Consider the following 17,088-nt stretch of genomic DNA (forward strand, 5'->3'; position numbering starts at 1 on the left):
TCAATTTAAATTCTTCTTTGCTTTATAGATGCGATCTGTGAACAGCAGTTGATAATGTGCATTAAATCTGGGAACAGGCCCAATGTGGGAGACATCCTCGAGTACTGCCCGGAGGAGATTATCAGCATCATGAAGCAGTGCTGGGAGGCGAAACCAGAAGCTCGGCCAACATTTACTGGTAAGAGCATCTTTTACGACTATATATTGCCAAGGAGGCAGTTTTTCCTAGTAAGACATTGTCAGGAAGTTGCTTTAAGTTTTCAAAAATCTCAGTTCCACTTGTGATTTCAAATTGGTTTTCTCGATTTCAGACATTTTGTTCAATGAAAAGATACCATCCCTCTCAAAAGCGTGAAGGCATACAAGGCCCTCTTATTTTTTTTTTTTCATAATTAACTTTTTAAAAATTGTGTTAAGGGGCGCCTGGGTGGCACAGCGGTTAAGCGTCTGCCTTCGGCTCAGGGCGTGATCCCGGCGTTACGGGATCGAGCCCCACATCAGGCTCCTCCGCTATGAGCCTGCTTCTTCCTCTCCCACTCCCCCTGCTTGTGTTCCCTCTCTCGCTGGCTGTCTCTATCCTGTCGAATAAATAAATAAAATCTTTAAAAAAATAAAAAATAAAAAATAAAAAAATAAAAATTGTGTTAAAATATACATAACACATCAGTTGCCACGTTAACCTTCTTTAAGCGTACAGGTCAATGGTGTTAAGTACATTCACACTGTTGGGCCTGCGTCCCCACCAACCACCTCCAAAACTTCTTCATCTTCCCAAACGGAAACTTTGTACCCATTAAATACTAACTCCCCACTCCCCTTCCCCCAGCCCTTGGCAACCACCATTCTAACTTTTCATCTCTCAGAATTTATTCTGTTATTCCTATTCTTACATAAATAGAAAGGTACTACTGTGGGCACCTCACGTAAGTGGGATCATACAGTGTTTGTCTTTTTGTGCCTGGCTTGTTTCAGTCAGCGTAATGTCAAGGTTCCTCCACATTGTAGCCTGTGTCAGAAGTTCCTTCCTTTAATTATTGCTGAATGGCATGTCTTCCATGGTATGTATAGACCACATTTTCTTTATTCATTCGTCTGTCAATGGATACTTTAGTTGCTTCCACTGGCCTCTTTACTTCTTAGCTTCTTTTATTTCTTCTCTCTCCCCTTGTGTAGCTGGCATCTTTGGAAATGTATGCTGTCATCGAGATGGGCCTTTAGTAGAGGGAGAGGGAAAGGGACATGCATGTTTGTCACCTCCTTGCACCTCTTCCCATTCCCCTGGGTTACCTAGGATCTCGTTAAGATCCTGGAGGCAGAGGAAAGAAAATGAGGTGAGCAAAAAATAAACAGTAAGAAGTCCCTTAGGAGCCTATTTATGCTATGCAAAAACAGAATTAAAGCCCCACCTACCACTACTTCCAAGGATTAGAGGGGTACTTTGATTTATTTGCTTGTTTTCTTATTCTCTTAGCCAATCATCTCCTGACTTGGTCTCTTCTCTTCTTTCATGCCTTTTTCACTTTTTGAAATTAAGGTTCTTATGCTGAGATGCTTGTAGATTTACATGTGGTTGTAAGAAAAACACAGAGGAGTACCTGGTCGGCTCAGTCGGTAGAGCGTGTGACTCTTGATCTCGGGGGTTGTAAGTTTGAGCCCCAGGTTGGGCGTAAACATTACTTAAAAATCTTAAAAAAAAAAAAAAAAAGAGGGGCACCTGGGTGGCTCAGTCAGTTAAGCCTCTGCCTTTGGCTCGGGTCTCCTGGGATCAAGCATTGGGCTCCCTGTTCCGTGGGGAGCCTGCTTCTCCCTCTTCCTCTGCCTGCTGCTCCCCCTGCTTGTGCTCTCTCTCTCTCTGTGCCAAATAAATAAAATAAAATCTAAAAAAAAAAAAAAAAAAGAAGAAGAAGAAGAAGAAGAAGAAGAAAAGAAATAACAGAAGTATCCCCTACCTTTTACCGAGTTTACCCCAATGATAACATCTGGCCAAACTACAGTATAGTATTACAACCGGGATATTGACCTTGATACAGTCGGATACAGAACATCTCCATCATCACAAGTGTCCCTTATGTTGCCCTCTAATAGTCACACCCACTTTCCTCCCCAGTCCCGCCCCCCTCCTTCACCTCTGCCGATCACTGATCTGTTCTCCATTTCTATCATTTTTTTGTCATTTCACGAATGTTACATAAATAGAATCATAAGATACTTTTTGGAAACCCTTTGGGATTGGCTTTTCGCCACTCAGCGTAATTCCCTAGAGATTCACTGTAGCAATGATTTGTTCCTTTATGTTGCCGAGTAGTGTTCCATGGTGTGGGTGTACCACTGTTTGTTCTCTCCTCGAAGGAAATCTGGTTTGTTCCCAGTTTTTGGCTGTTGTAACTAACACTGCTGTAAATATTCATGTTACAGGTTTTTGTGTGAATATAAGTCTTTATTTCTCTGGACTAAATACCCCAGGAGTGAGATAGTTAGGCTGTATGATAGTTTCACGATTGTTTTTTTTTGTGGGCTTTTTTTGCCACTGTTTTCCAGAGTGGTTGTACCGTTTTATGTTCCTACCAGCAATGTGAAACACCAGTGATCGTTTCTCTGCATCTTTGCTAGCATTTGATGTTGTCACTATGTCACTGTAGCCATTCTGATAGGTATGTAGTGATAGTTCACTGTGGTTTTAATTTGTATTTCTCCAATGGCTAATGATACTGAATTTATCTTTTTTTTCTGCTTGTTTGCTGTCTATCTGTTTTGGTGAAATGTTGCTTTATGTCTTTTGCCCATTTTCTAATTAAATTGCTTGGTTTTTTTACTGTTGAATTTTGAATGTTCTTTATATATTCTATATAGTATTCCTTCATTGGACATGTGGTTTGCAAATATTTTCTTCCAACATATAGTGCTTTTTTTTTTATCCTGTTAGCAGTGTCTTTCACAGAGTAAAAGTTTTTGATGAAGTCTAGTTTATTAATTTTTCCTTTTATGGATTGTGCTTTTGGTGTCAAGCCTAAGAACACTGTCAGGGTTAGATTTCAAAGACTTTCTGATATGTTTTATACTAAAATTCTTACAGTTTTACATTTAAGTCTGTGGTAAATATTTTTTTCCTATAATTGTCAAGGAAAATTTTTAATTGATAACCAAAGAACAATAGCACAGAACTAAATATTTGGTTGTCTTTCTTGCCAGTTATTCAATTTATATTTTATTGGAAAAATGCCACAATCTATTTTGAGTTAATTTTTGTATAAGATATGTGGCTTAGGTTGAAGTTCATTTTTTGCCTATGAATATCCTCTTGTTCCAGCACCACTTGTTGAAAGTCTATTGTTCTGGGGCGTCTGAGTGGCTCAGTCAGTTAAATGTCTGCCTTCGGCTCAGGTCATGATCATGGAGCCCCGTGTCAGACTCCCTGCTCAGTGGGGAGCCTGCTTCTCCCTCTGCCCCTCACCTCGCTTATGCACTCTCAAATAAATAAATAAAATCTTAAAAAAAGAAAGAAAGAAAGAAAGTCTATCTTTCCTCCAATGAATGGCAGAAATCAGTTGGGATATTTGTATGGGTTTATTTCTGGGTTCTCTATTCTGGCCCATTGATCTGTGCATCTGTCCCTCTGCCAATACCCACAGTCTTAATATAGTGATATGTCTTAAAACTGGGTAGACTGATTCCTCCCATTTTTTTCTTTATTTAAAAAATTATTTTAGCTACTCTAGTTCCTCTGTGTTTCCATATACAATTTAGAAAAATCTTGTCTATATCTACAAAAAAAATTTTTTTTCACCCAGATTTGGATAGAAATTATGTTAAATCATATATCCATTTGGAGAGAATTGAGATCTTTACTATATTGAGTTTTCTAATCCATGAACACAATATGTCTCTTCATTTATTTATATCTTCTTTGATTTATCGTATCAGGGTTGTGTAGTTTTCAGCATACAAGTCCTATATATTTCTATTTTTTGAGCAATTACGAGTAGGTTATATTTTAAATTTAGGTGTCCATGTGTTCATTGCTAGAATATAGAAATATAGTTGATTTTTTGTATGTTAATCTTGTATCTTATGATCTTATTGAACTGACTTATTAATTCTAGCAGTTTTTTGGGAGATCTGTTTTAGATTTTCATGTCATCTCCAAATAGGGACAGTTTTATTTCTTCCTTTCTGATCTGTATGACTTTTATTTCCTTTTCTTACTTTATCAGATTGGCTAGAATTTCTAGCATTTTCTTAAATAAGAGCAGTGAGAGCAGACACCTTCACCTTTTCTCAGTATTAGGGGAAAGCACTCAGATTTTCAGTATGAAGTATGTTAGCAGTAGGTATTTTGTAGATACTGTTTATCACTTGATGAAGTTCACCATGTTTATTCTTATTTTGCTGAGAATTTATCATGAATGGGTTTTGAATTTGGCAAATGCTTTTTCTGCCTTGATTGGTATGGTAATGTGATTTCCTTTCTTTTCACTGTTAATATGGTTAATTCCATTGATTAATTTTTGCATAACAAACCAGCCTTGCATCCCAGGAATAAAACCTATTTGGTAGTGGTGTATGATCTTTTAATATATTGCTAAATTCCATTTGCTAATATTTTGTGGAGACTTTTGGAAGTATATTCATGAGGATATTGGTCTATATCTTTCTGCTTTTTGTATTATCTTTGTCTGGTTTTGATATCAGGATCAATATTGGCTTCATAAAATAAATTGAGAAGTTTTCCCTCCTATTTTTAGAAGAGAATGGGGGTTAAGTGATGTTAATTCTTTAAAAGTTTGGTAGAATTCTCCCAAGAAACTATCCGGACCTGGAAATTTCTTTTTTGGGAGTTTTTAAATTGTAAAGTTGATTTCTTTTATAATATAGGAGCTATCAAGATGATGTGTTTTACATCAGAGCAGTCTTTTATATCAAAGTAGTGTATCAAATACTTTGGTAGTTCTGCTTGTGGTAGTTTGTATTTTTTGAGGACTATATTCATTCAGTATATTTCATTTGTCAAATCTGTATGTGTAAAGTTGTTTGTAGTATCTCTTATCATTGTTGAGATATCTGCAGCGTTTGTAGTGATATCCCCTGTTTCATTCCTGATACTGTTTATGTCTTCTGTTTTCCTTTGTCAGTCATCCTATTGATTTTTCAAATAACCAGCTTTTTGTTTCATGGATTTACCCTATTGTTTTTATGTTTTCCATTTCATAGATTCCTGTTCTTCATCACTTCCTTTCTTCTACTTTTTGTTTTGTTCTTCTTTTTCTAAGTTCTTGAGGTGGGAACTTTGATTATTGATTTGGATTTGACACCTTTACTTTTTTCTAATGTGTATGTAATGCCATAAATTTCCTTCTCAACCCTGCTTTAGTTATGTCCCACACATTTTGATATATTGGTTTTTTTTTTTCATTTACTTCATTGCATTTTTAAATTTTCCTTGAGACTTTCTCTTTGGTCTGTGCGTTATTTAGAAGGAAGTTGTTCAGTTTCCAAGAGTTTGGAGATTTTCCTGTTATCTTTCTGTTACTGATTCTGGCTTGATTTCATTTTAGTCAGAGAACACATTCTGTGTATTTAACTTCTGTCAGATTTATTGAGGTTTATTCTGTGGCCCCGGATATGGTGTATCTTGGGATATGTTCTGTGGACTCTTGAAAGGAATGGATTATTCTGCTGTCGTCGGGTAGAGTGTTAGAACCTGTTGGTGATGATGTTGAGCTCTTCTATGCCTTGGCTGATCTCCAGCTATAACTTGTCAGCTCTTAGTTTTATCATCATTTGCTTTATAGATTTTCCATCTCTGTTGTTTGGACATATATCTTTAGGATTGCTATGTCTTGATGGAGTGATCCTTTTATCATTTTATAAATGTCCCTTTTTGTCTCCAGTAATCATCTTTGCTCTGAGGTCTACTTTATTGGATATTAGTATAGCCACCCTTCTTTCCTTTTATTAATATTTATATGATATATCTTTCCCCATCTTTTTAGCTTAAATTGTCTATAATCATTATATGTGAAGTGAGTTTCTTGTGACAGCATATACCTGGGTTTCCTTAATCTATTCTGCCAATGTCTGTCTTTTGATTGGTGTTTTTAGACCATATTAATGTAGTGTAATTATTGATATGTTAGAGCTCACATTTGCCATTTTATTTTGGTTTTTGTTCTTTCTGTTTTTCATTTCTCTGTTTTCTTTTTGCTGCCTCCCTGTGCATTCTTGAACATTTTTAGAATCCCATTTGAATTTATCAATAGTGTCTTTTCTCTCCCTTTCTCTTTCTCTTTCTTTCTTCTTTTCTTTCTTTCTTTCCCTTTTTCTTTAAAAAAAGAGAATGCTTGCACATATGAGCAGGGGAGGGGCAGAGGAAGAGAATCTTAAGCAGGCTCCATGCCCCAGCGCAGGGTCCAATGTGGGGCTCATCTCACAACCCTGAGATCATGACCTGAGCTGAAATCAAGAGCTGGACACTTAACTGACGGAGTTGCCCAGGCGCCCCTGAATTTATCAATAGTATATTCGAGGGTAGTTTTTCCAGTGGATACTCTAGATGTTACATTATCTGCACATAATTTATCACAGTATACTGATGTTATTTTACCAGTTTGAGTGAAGTAGAAAAACTTCCTTTACCTTTCTCTGCATATAATTGCCTTAAGTATGTCCTCTACGTATTTTAGAATACATTGACATTGTTACAGTTTTGCTTCAACTGTCAGTCATAGTTTAGAAAACTCGAAAAGAGAAAGAAAGTGTGTTGTATTTACCCATATTTTTTTATTCCTGTGTTTGGGGTGTTTTTTGTAGTACTACTTCTGACACTAAAGGTGTTACAACTAGATGTCCTGTTCCATTAAATTCTGACGCTAACCACCTGGAGTTATTGTCAGACTCCACAGGTTTAAGGGCTTAGCCCTGCTGTAAGATTGTCCCCACTTTAGACACCAGATGCAGATAGGATGCCCAGGCTACCCACACTGCTGTTTCACCAAATACAAATTTGAAGGTCCTCATAATACCCTCTTAAAGTTCAATAATTCACTAGAACAACTCATAGAACTCAGGAAAACATTTTATTATATTAACTGGGTTATTATAAAGGATACAACTCAGGAATAGCCAAAGGAAGAGATTCATTAAGTAAGTTATTGGTGGTGGGAGTGGTGTGTCACAGAGTTCTCATGCCCTCTTTGGGCATGCCACTTTTCCAACAATGTACTCACTGGTGGAAGCTCTCCAAACCCCATTGTTGAGGGGTTTTCACGGAGGTTTCATTAGGTAGGCAGTATTGATTAAATCACTGGTCATTGGTGACTGAACTAAATTTCTATTCCCTCTCCCCTCGCTGGTGGACAGGGAGTGGTACTGAAAGCTCCAGCCTTATAATCCTAACTAGGTCTTTCTGGTAACCAGCTCCCAGCCTGAAGCTCTCTAGCTTCTCCTCCCCATCCCTCTAGCTAGGAGCCATTCCTTACCATATAAAAGACACTCTTACTGCTTAGGAGATCCCAGGGATTTGGGGAGCTCTCTGCCATGAACCAGCTGAAGCTGGGAAAAAGAAGAAATATTTGCTTTTTAATTATACCACAAGTGTTCTTTCTTCCTCCCTATTGTTCCAAGGTATCTTCTTTTATCATTTCCTTCTTGTTTAGGAAGTTCCTTTAGCCATTCTTTGAGGTTGTGTCTACTAGGGACAAATTATCATAGTTTTTCTTCATTTGAGAATATCTTGATCTTACCTTCATTTCTGTAGGATATTTTTGCTGGGTGTAGGTTTCTGCGTTGACAGTTCCTTTCTTTCAGGACTTAATATTGTGCCACTTACTCTGGCCTCCGTGGTTTTAGGTAAGAAATCCTTTTTTTTAACCAATAGGTAAGGTATTTTGTCTGGCTGCTTTCATAACTTTTTCTTTATCTTTCAGAGGTTTAATTATTATTTGTCTTGGTATGAATTTGTTTGGGTTTATTCTGTTTGAGTTTTGTTTTGATTTTTCAATCTGTGGGTGTATGTCCCTTACCAAATTTGAGCAGCTTTCAGCCATTAATCTCTTAAAGAGTACTTTTTTTTAGCCATGCTCTCTTTTTCTTTTCTGAGATTAGGATAACAGAAATACTAGATCTTTTGTTATAGTTTCACCTGTCCCTAGGCTCTATACACCTTTTTTTTTCTCAGTTTATTTTCTTTCTCTTGATCAGATTGGGTTATTTCTATCATTCTGTCTTCCAGCTCACTGACTTCCCTCTCTCCCCTTTATTCTGCTGTTGAACACATCCATTTTGGCTTACTATATTTTTCAGTTCAAAAATTTCATTGAGCTTTCTTTTATATCTTCTGTTTCTTTGTTGAGGCTTTCTGTTTTTTCATTTGTTTTAAGCTTATTTGTAATTGCTTGTTGAAGCATTTGTATCATGGCATTTTTTAAACAGCTAAATCTAATATCTCTGGTATCTTGGTGTTGGTGTCTATTGATTGATTATCTTTTCTCCTCCAGTTTTAGATCTTCCTGGTTCTTAGTGATGTGGTTTTGGAATATAGGTGAGGTTCAGGGGGGTGGAGTCCGGAGCTGATGACCAAGAAAGAATTCTTGAGACATCTTTGGTGCAAAATTGGTGGTTTATTAAAGCACGGGGACAGGACCCGTGGGCATAAAGAGCTGCTGCCCCGGGTTGTGAGGGGTGGCTGATTATATACTATGGGGTTGGGGGAGGTAAGGAAAAAGGGAGGTTGAGAAAGTACTTTCATATGTTAAAGAAGACTCACAAGATACCCGAGGCCTTGCCATTGTCAAATTAAGGTTGTTTTTCCCTCTAGCAAGGCATTAGCATGAGAGGGTTGGGAGCTTCCTAGAAGAATGTCACACATGTCCCACCCAAGAGTGAGAGGTGGGGGGAGATTGCAGGGTGTCAGTTTATGCTTTGTCTTCAGCCAAACCTTCTGCTCCCTCATCATCAGTGTGATGAGTGATTTTTCTCTTGAAACTTGTACATTTTCTTACAGTATTAGGAGATTCCAGATCTTCTTCAAGCCTTCTCTTTTAGCTGGGCTTTTCTGACATGGCTTTGGCAGTGGAAGGGTGGCTGCCACCTTGTTTGACAGGTAGAAGTAAGTCCAGGTTTTCTACTGAGCCCTGTTGACGTCTGAGGCAGGGGGCCTCCTTGTTTGTACTGGTCAGGGTGGAAGTTCCAGTGGATTCCACCTGGTCTCCATGGACACTGCAAGGGAGGTGAAAATTCTGACTCCCACTGGGGCCTCCCCTGACACTTGTCCATTGGAATGGGTGAGGGCACCTTATTATTGCCAAGTAAGGGTGCAAGTCCAGTTTACCCTCACAGTCCACTGATGCCACCGCATAGAGAGGCTCATTACCATCTAGCAGGAAGGAAGGACCTGGCTTGCTATTTGACCTTCTCTGACATCACCCTGGTGGGGGTGTTGGAGTACGCTGTTACAGTTTCATGAGGTTTGGAAGTCTTAGTTCTCCTTACTTGGCCTTTGGTGGCGAGGTTGGGAGTGGAGCCAGTGTTTTCTGTGATGCCTGGCTGGAGAGTGGTTATAGACTAAAGGTCTTTTGTCTTGCTGAGCTGCCCCTTCCTTAGTCCTTTGGCTAGAAAGAGCAGGCTTTTGTTAGGCTTTTTCTGTTGTTGTTGGGTTGCCGTCTTCCTTAACTCCAAGTCTGGGATCTAAGAGGCAGAAAGAAATCCTAGTGAACTCATCGCTATGTCTTTCCTCAGATCCCAAAGTCCCTAGTATGTCTGTCCTTTTCTTTTCTCCTTTCAGACTCTTTTTATGTTTATTTTATATGTGATATTTAGGGGTTCTTGTGCTTAGAGGGAGAAATGAGGAAAAATATGTCTACTTCATCTTCCTGAAAGTGGAAGGTGCCTTTTTCTTTTAAGGCTAGCAGCTTTTAGCTCTTTATATCAAATCTTTATTCAGAGTATTCTGTCCTATAGTAATTCTGATGCCAGAGAGACAGAAACAAGGAGTCTGTCCATCCCTGTTCACTTGGAGAGTAATTCATATTAGATAGATCTCTGTGCTGCAGCCAGAGAAACATGCTGTTAGGCAGTAGCTCTTGTTTCCAGTGTTATTTTGTCCCTCCTTCTGTCCACCTAGTTATTGGTCTTACTAGTCTGTTCATGTAAGTCAGTGATTTGGCATTAAAATTTTTATTTTACTGGTTTGTCCGCAGGTTAAGTGATTCAAAGATAATAGATTACTAATATTTAAATTTTACTTTAGAAAATACCTAAGAAATTGAAAGTACTATTTTTTTTTTACAGGTATTGAAGAAAAATTCAGGCCTTTTTATGTAGATCAATTAGAAGAAAATGTAGAAGACGATGTGATAAGTTTAAAGGTACGTAACATAGCAGGTACTCAAAGCATTAACATATCAAAGCATATATATTATCAATCTTGAAAAACAAAGCAATGTAATTTGTTACCAAGATTTAAGGTAAGTGAACTTGATAACCACATGAAACTAAATTAGGGGTTTTATACAGATATCATCAGGTCGGCATACTGGACCCATTCCTCCATCAAAACTAATGAAATGAGAGAAATTATATATAGCAATCTGAAAACAAAAGCACAATGTCACCGGAATAGAATGGAAAGTACCGTAGGTGGATCAGTCATTTTGAGGAACTCTCGAAAGGTAGAAAGCCAACAGAATTATATTTGCCAAGTCATAGAACAGAAGAAGAAAATGCTAACCCAGAACATTATGCTGAAGAAGTACTGGCGGAGCAAGCCTTGCGTCCGTGTGTAGAAGAAACAGAATGGTCACCTGGCCCATGATGGTAAGATTGTCCTTTGGGAACCATGGTTGTGCGAGTTACAAGAGTTCCCTTGTGCTGAGCAACAAACGGGAGCAGTAGCTGCCCCAACCTGAAACAGTAAATTGGGTGTCTGGGGTCTGAGAAGTATGTCAAAGGTTGTTACCAGCTAAGTAACCAAGAGAAACAAAGACCTTCCCTACATACACACTTAGGAAACAAGTTGCTGGCATAAGTCTTACGGCAACATGCTGCTATAATCGTGAGGGGGAGACTACAGTAGATAAAACAGGCAGGCATATGGAGATTTTAAAATACAGATAAAAAACTAGAGAGTCAAGAATTACCAGACCTTTGAGGGATACCTACACTCTAAAAGGAGAGGTATCCAATGGAAACCATTCTTGGGCATCCAAAGCCCGACAGGAAGGATAGTCACTACACCACAATAATCAGGAATATTTCATAATGATAGAAAGTTCAGTTCACCAGGAAGATAATAACAGCTTTAAATATGTAATATGCCCTTAGTCACATGGTCTCCGTATATATAAAGCAAAACTTTTCAAAACTCAAAGGAAAAATAGACAAATTGGAGATTTTCATACAAATTTCTCTTTAACTGATAGAACAAATGGACAAAAAAATCAGTAAGGATATAGAAAATTTGAAGAACATGAGTAACGTTTGAATGAATGAAAATATATAAAAGACGGCACTTAATAACTGTGGAATACTTACCTTTAAAGGCTTTTCAAGAACACACAGAACATACTTTAAAATTGACCATGTCCTGGGAAATAAAACAATTAACAACGAATTTAAAAGGATTGTAATCATATAAGAATTTTCTCCGATTTTATTTCAGTTATGCTACAAATTAAAGTTAGAAAATCTCATGTGGTTAGAAGTTAAAAAATGTACTTTTAAATACTCTGTGGATCAAAAAGGAAGTCACAGTGGAACTTAGAAAAATTTAAAACTGAAGACTAACAAAAACACTACATATTAAAACAAAATGCAAATATGACGAAGAAAAAAACTTAAAGGAAATGCCAAAATATTATTAATTTTGTGCTTGGAGGGGAGGCAGTACGTGTAGGTTTCTTTTTAAGCATAATTCTGTACATTTTCTATACTTTCAATAATGAGTAGTATCACTTTTATAGCAAAAAAGTTTCTTTTTCTACTTTTTAAAATTTTGGTAAAATATATATAACAAAATTTACCCTCTTACCTATTTTTCCTTTTCTTTTTTAAAGATTTGTTTATTTTTTTTAGAGGGAAAGTGAGCGCACATCAGGGGGAGGGCAGAGGGAGAGGGAGAGACTTACGCTGACTGGGTGCTGACCGCAGAGGCTAACGCGGGGCTCTATCTCATGACCCGGAGATCACAACCTGAGCTGAAACCAAGAGTCAGTCGCTTAAGGGACTGCACCACCCAGGCGCCCCACATCGTACCCATTTTTAAGTATACAATTCAGTAGCGTTAAGTACACGCACAATGTTGTACACACGTCGCTAGTTTCCATTTCCATTTTTAAAAATCCCGAACAGAAATTAAATATCCATTAAACAAGAGCCCGCCATTGCTCCCTCTCCCCAGCCCCTGGTAACGTTTAATTCCAGTTTCTGTCAATGAATGTGCCTCTTCTAGGTACCTTACAGACATGGGGATCAGACAATATTTGTCTTTTTGTGTCTACCCAGTTTCACGAAGCATAATGTTTTCGAGGTTCATCCATATGGTAGCATGTGTTAGAGCTTCATTTCTTTTTAAGGCTGAATAAGTCTCCATTTTATGTGTATATCACAGTTTGATTATTGATTCAGCCGCGATGGGTACTAAGTTGTTTCTACCTTTTATCTGAGAATAATGCTGCTATGAACATTGGCGTACAATTTTTTTTGAGCTCCTCCCTTAAAAATTCTTTTGGGTATATACGTAAGAGTGGAATTGCTATGTCGTATGATAATAGTATATTTAACTTTTGAGGAACCATCAAGTCGTTTTCTGTAATGGCCCTACCACTTTACATTTCCACCCGCGATGCAGAAGATTCCGATTTCTCTACATTCTTACCAACACTTTTCATTCTCTGGGTTTTGTTTTGTTTTGTTTTTTAAAGATTTTATTTATTTATTTGACACAGAGAGAGACAGCCAGCAAGAGAGGGAACACAGGCAGGGGGAGTGGGAAAGGAAGAAGCAGGCTCATAGCAGAGGAGCCTGATGTGGGGCTCGATCCCATAACACCAGGATCACGCCCTGAGCCAAAGGCAGACGCTCAACGACTGAGCCACCCAGGCGCCCCTTGTTTTGTTTTTTAAATATAGCCGTTCTAATGAGTATGAAGTCATGTATATCTTATATGGTGGCTTTGATGAATATTTTCCTAATGACTAATGATGTTGAGCATCTTTTCCTGTGCCATTTGTATATCTTCTTTAGAGGAATGTTTATTCAAGCCCTTTTTAATTGAACTGTTTGTGTTTTATTGTCAAATTGTACGAATTCTTTATATAATCTGGATATTCATCCCTTATCAGAGATCCGTGATTTGCAAATATTTTTCTTCCTATTCTGTGAGTTATCTTTTTTCTCTCTTGATAGTGTCCTTGGATGCAGAGGTTTTAATTTTGATGTAGTCCAGTTTATTGATTTTTATTTTGGTGCCTATGTTATTGGTGTCCTATTTGAGAAATTACTGTCAAATTGAATGTCATGAATCTTTTGCCCTATGTTTTCTTCTAATGTTTATATGGTTTGAGCACTTAAGCTTCAGTCTTTGGTCCATGTGAGTTAATTTTTGTATATATTAAAGGTAAGGGTCCAGCTTCATTCTTTTAGGTGTGGATATCCTGTGTTCCCCCACTGCATGGTCTTGGCACCCTTGTTGAAAATCAGTTGGCCAGGCTAGGGTTTATTTCTGGGTTCTCTATTATCTTCTATTGGTCTCTGCCCTGTTCTTAGACTGACACCACACTGTTTTGATTACTGTAGTCTTGTAGTAAGTTTTGAAATCAGGAAGTGTGAACCCTCCAAATTTGTTCTTCCTTTTTAAGATTGTTTTGGCTATTTGGGGAAAAAAGTTTCTTTTTAAAGAAAGATTTATTCCTTGTTAGAGCTATATGAAACCTCTACTGTTTGAAAAGATTCATTTTTCTTATAATAATTTTCTGGAACTATTTTCTACTCTTCACTAAAGTATACACGTACGCTGTTAATTACAGAAAGAGTATCCAGATGCAGCCCAGAATTCATTTGTGAAGAGAATGCATTCTCTCCAGATTGACTGTACAGCAATACCTCCAAGCAGGTCAAATTCAGGTAACACCCTATGACTGAAAGTAATGTAGTCACTTGTTTGTTCGTGCATTCACTCCGCTCTCGAGAATACTCTTCACGACCTTATAAGAAACAGAAGAAGCTATAAAATTTAACCCCTGCCTTAAAGGAATTTATAATATATTTGGGAGTGAAGATACATATATTTGAAATAGTAAATAACAGTGCATTCACCAAAATCACAAAGCATCCTGAACATAAGAGGCCTAACATACCTGATAGGGAGAAAGTGACAACTCAGGAACAAGAGGGGACGTGTGTGGAAGCAAGGTCCTTGAGGTCAGGGATGACAGATTGGGAGAACAAGCAGAGAGGTTGATCTCAGATTCAAGGAGGGATACTTTTTTCATTATAACAAAAGGGAAAACAGAGTATAGGATATGGAAGCCACTCATTAGCTATCTCTTCTAGGGCAAGTTAAGCTCTCGTAAACCCCATCCATCAAATCATGATAATAATTGCTCCTACCCTTACAGGGCTTTTAAAGAATAAAAGAATCCATGGAAGGTGCTTACCACCAAGCTGCTCCTCTTCTTACCTTATAGTCCCCGCATCACGCCAAGGCGACAGCCACCGTCTCTGCTACAACACAAGTCCCTTTCTTCCTTGGTCATTCCTGTGACACTCACGTTTCTGTTGCCCGTTAACATTTCCCCACTGCTCTCTCACCACCATGCATGGACTTCTACGAATTACCTACGTAACTTGTAGGAAGAGGATGGTCAAGTAAATGCTTTTTTGTTCTCAAAGGTTTCAGTATGCTATTCTGAGATACAGATGTATGATGGTGCTCAGGTTTTATTTTACTTCTTGTTGCTTTATGAAACTCTTTCCAATGTTGATCATTTCTTCTCAGCCCCAGAACAGCCCAGCTCGCTGCACAGTTCCCAGGGACTTGGGATAGGTCCCGTGGAGGAGTCCTGGTTCGCTCCCTCCCTAGATAATCAGCAGGAGGAGAATCAGCTCAGCTTGCAGAGTAAACTCCAGGAGGAAGCCAACTACCATCTTTTTGGAAGCCGCATGGATAGGCAGACAAAACCGCTCAGACAGAATGTGGCTTATAATAGAGAAGAGGAAAGGAGACGAAGGGTCTCCCATGACCCTTTTGCGCAGCAGAGACCTCATGAGAACGTTCAGAACCCAGGAGTAAAAGGCCTTCCTTATTCTAGTGCAGCCAGTCCTGGTAATGCCCTACATCAATCAACGGGGCTAACCAGCCAACCCCAAGTACTATACTGGAACAATGGATTATACAATCCATTCACTTTTGGAACAAGACCACAGGATCTGGGAACGGCAGGCTCAAGAGTTTGGTATGGGCCAAATCCAAGCCATATGCCAAGCGTGCATAAAACTCCAGTGCCTGAGACCAACCTACTGGGAAACACACCCACCATTCCATTCACCTCTTTCCCTTCAAGAGGTAAACAGTTTTTTTAGCTATAATTTTTTTTAAATGTTTCTGAAAATAAAGCAGCCATTAGCTCTGTTGTAGACTCTGAGGTAACAAGGTGAGTTGCTCGTGGTCGTTGGACGCCAGATGCAGTTTGCACCTGTGGGATAGTCTCCATCAGACCACTTGCCTCGGTCTGGGTGGGATTCATTGCAGCTGCCTGCAAATGGTGGGTTACAGGTCATTTTCATTGGTAGCTGTCTTCTGCTCTAATCTGCATCACAGTGGTCCCATTATACCCAATCTCTGATGGAAGCGAAGGTCATTGCTTGTGTTCTTTTACTTGCTTGCTGTTTTCTGAAGGTTAAGAAAGAAGTCTTGGATATTTTAATTCTTACCTTATATAGGCCAAAGACTGTCATTTGTGATGAAACCAAAATGTTGGGCTACCATCACCACCATTTATCTCCAGAGCTCTTTTCATCTTCCCAAACTGAAACTCTGTACTCATCAGACCCTAATTCCCCACTCCTCTCCCCCTAGTCCCTGGTAGCCACCGGTCTACTTTGCATCTTTATGGATTTGACTACTCTAGGGTACTTCTTATAAGTGGAATCGTACAGTCTTTGTCCTCTTGTGACTGGCTTATTTCACTAAGCACAATGTCCTAAAGATTCATCCATGTTGTAGTGTGTGTCAGGATTTCCTTCCTGTTTAAGGCTGAAAACTATCCCATTGCCAGTAGATAACACATTTTGCTTATCTGTTCCTCTGTTGATGGACACTGGGTGACTTCCGCTTTTTGGCTGTTGTGAACAATGCTGCTGTAGACATGGGTGTATAAATATCTGTTTGAGGCCCTGCTTTCAATTCCTTTGGGTATATACCCAGAAGTGGAATTGCTGGATCTTAGGGTAATTCTATTTTTAATTTTTGAGGAACCTCCATACTGTTTACCACACCATTTTATATTCCCACCAGCAGCACACAGGGGTTCCAGTTCATCCACATCCTTGCCAACACTTGTTACTGTTTTTGTGTTTGTTTTTTGTAATAGTCATCCTGATGGATGTGAGGTTGGTTCAGCTACATTTTAAAGAAGAAAATTTCAAAGGTTGGCATAGGATAAATAATTTAACTTATGCATCTGGAGTAAAGCTCTACCCTTTTACCATGTTGTATTTATTTCTCTTGCTTTCAATCTAAATATACTTACCTGTGTGTTTCACTCGATTCAGATGAGTCTGTGAAATGTGCCATATACAACAGTGCTGGCATTCAGGTTGGAGACCATAATTATATGGAGATTGGTGGAATGAATTCAGTGCTACCGGACATGAACTTGAAAGAAGAGCCAGCTTCTAAGTACCAAGATATCTTTGGTAAGATGCCCTTTAAGGACCCATTGTCTAGCAACCTTGAACTTTCTCATTGTTTAGAGGGATACAGTGGAATCCTGAAATTTCTCTGATTATTCTCGCTGAAAGTTGCCCCATGTTTTCTCTGTAAAGTGTCTCTGTAATTTCCATATAATTCCTTTATGATTTATTTATGTTTAAGAA

General features: G+C 38.5%; 1 protein-coding gene across 6 annotated transcripts in view; it reads left to right on the forward strand.

Annotated features, from left to right (window-relative positions):
• Nucleotides 1–17,088, forward strand: part of RIPK1 (receptor interacting serine/threonine kinase 1) — a 38,861-nt gene that overhangs the window by 18,141 nt on the left and 3,632 nt on the right. For all 6 annotated transcript variants that reach the window (XM_045811571.2, XM_045811572.2, XM_045811574.2 and 3 more), the window contains 5 exons: nt 29–178; nt 10,285–10,361; nt 14,019–14,115; nt 14,990–15,556; nt 16,765–16,908. In XM_045811571.2, the coding sequence (XP_045667527.2) occupies nt 29–178; nt 10,285–10,361; nt 14,019–14,115; nt 14,990–15,556; nt 16,765–16,908 (1,035 nt within the window). The remainder of the gene's footprint in view (nt 1–28; nt 179–10,284; nt 10,362–14,018; nt 14,116–14,989; nt 15,557–16,764; nt 16,909–17,088) is intronic.

Source organism: Ursus americanus, chromosome 32, assembly GCF_024610735.1.
Source record: "Ursus americanus isolate L20-20 chromosome 32, mUrsAme1.1.p, whole genome shotgun sequence".
Classification (NCBI taxonomy): Eukaryota; Metazoa; Chordata; class Mammalia; order Carnivora; family Ursidae; genus Ursus; species Ursus americanus.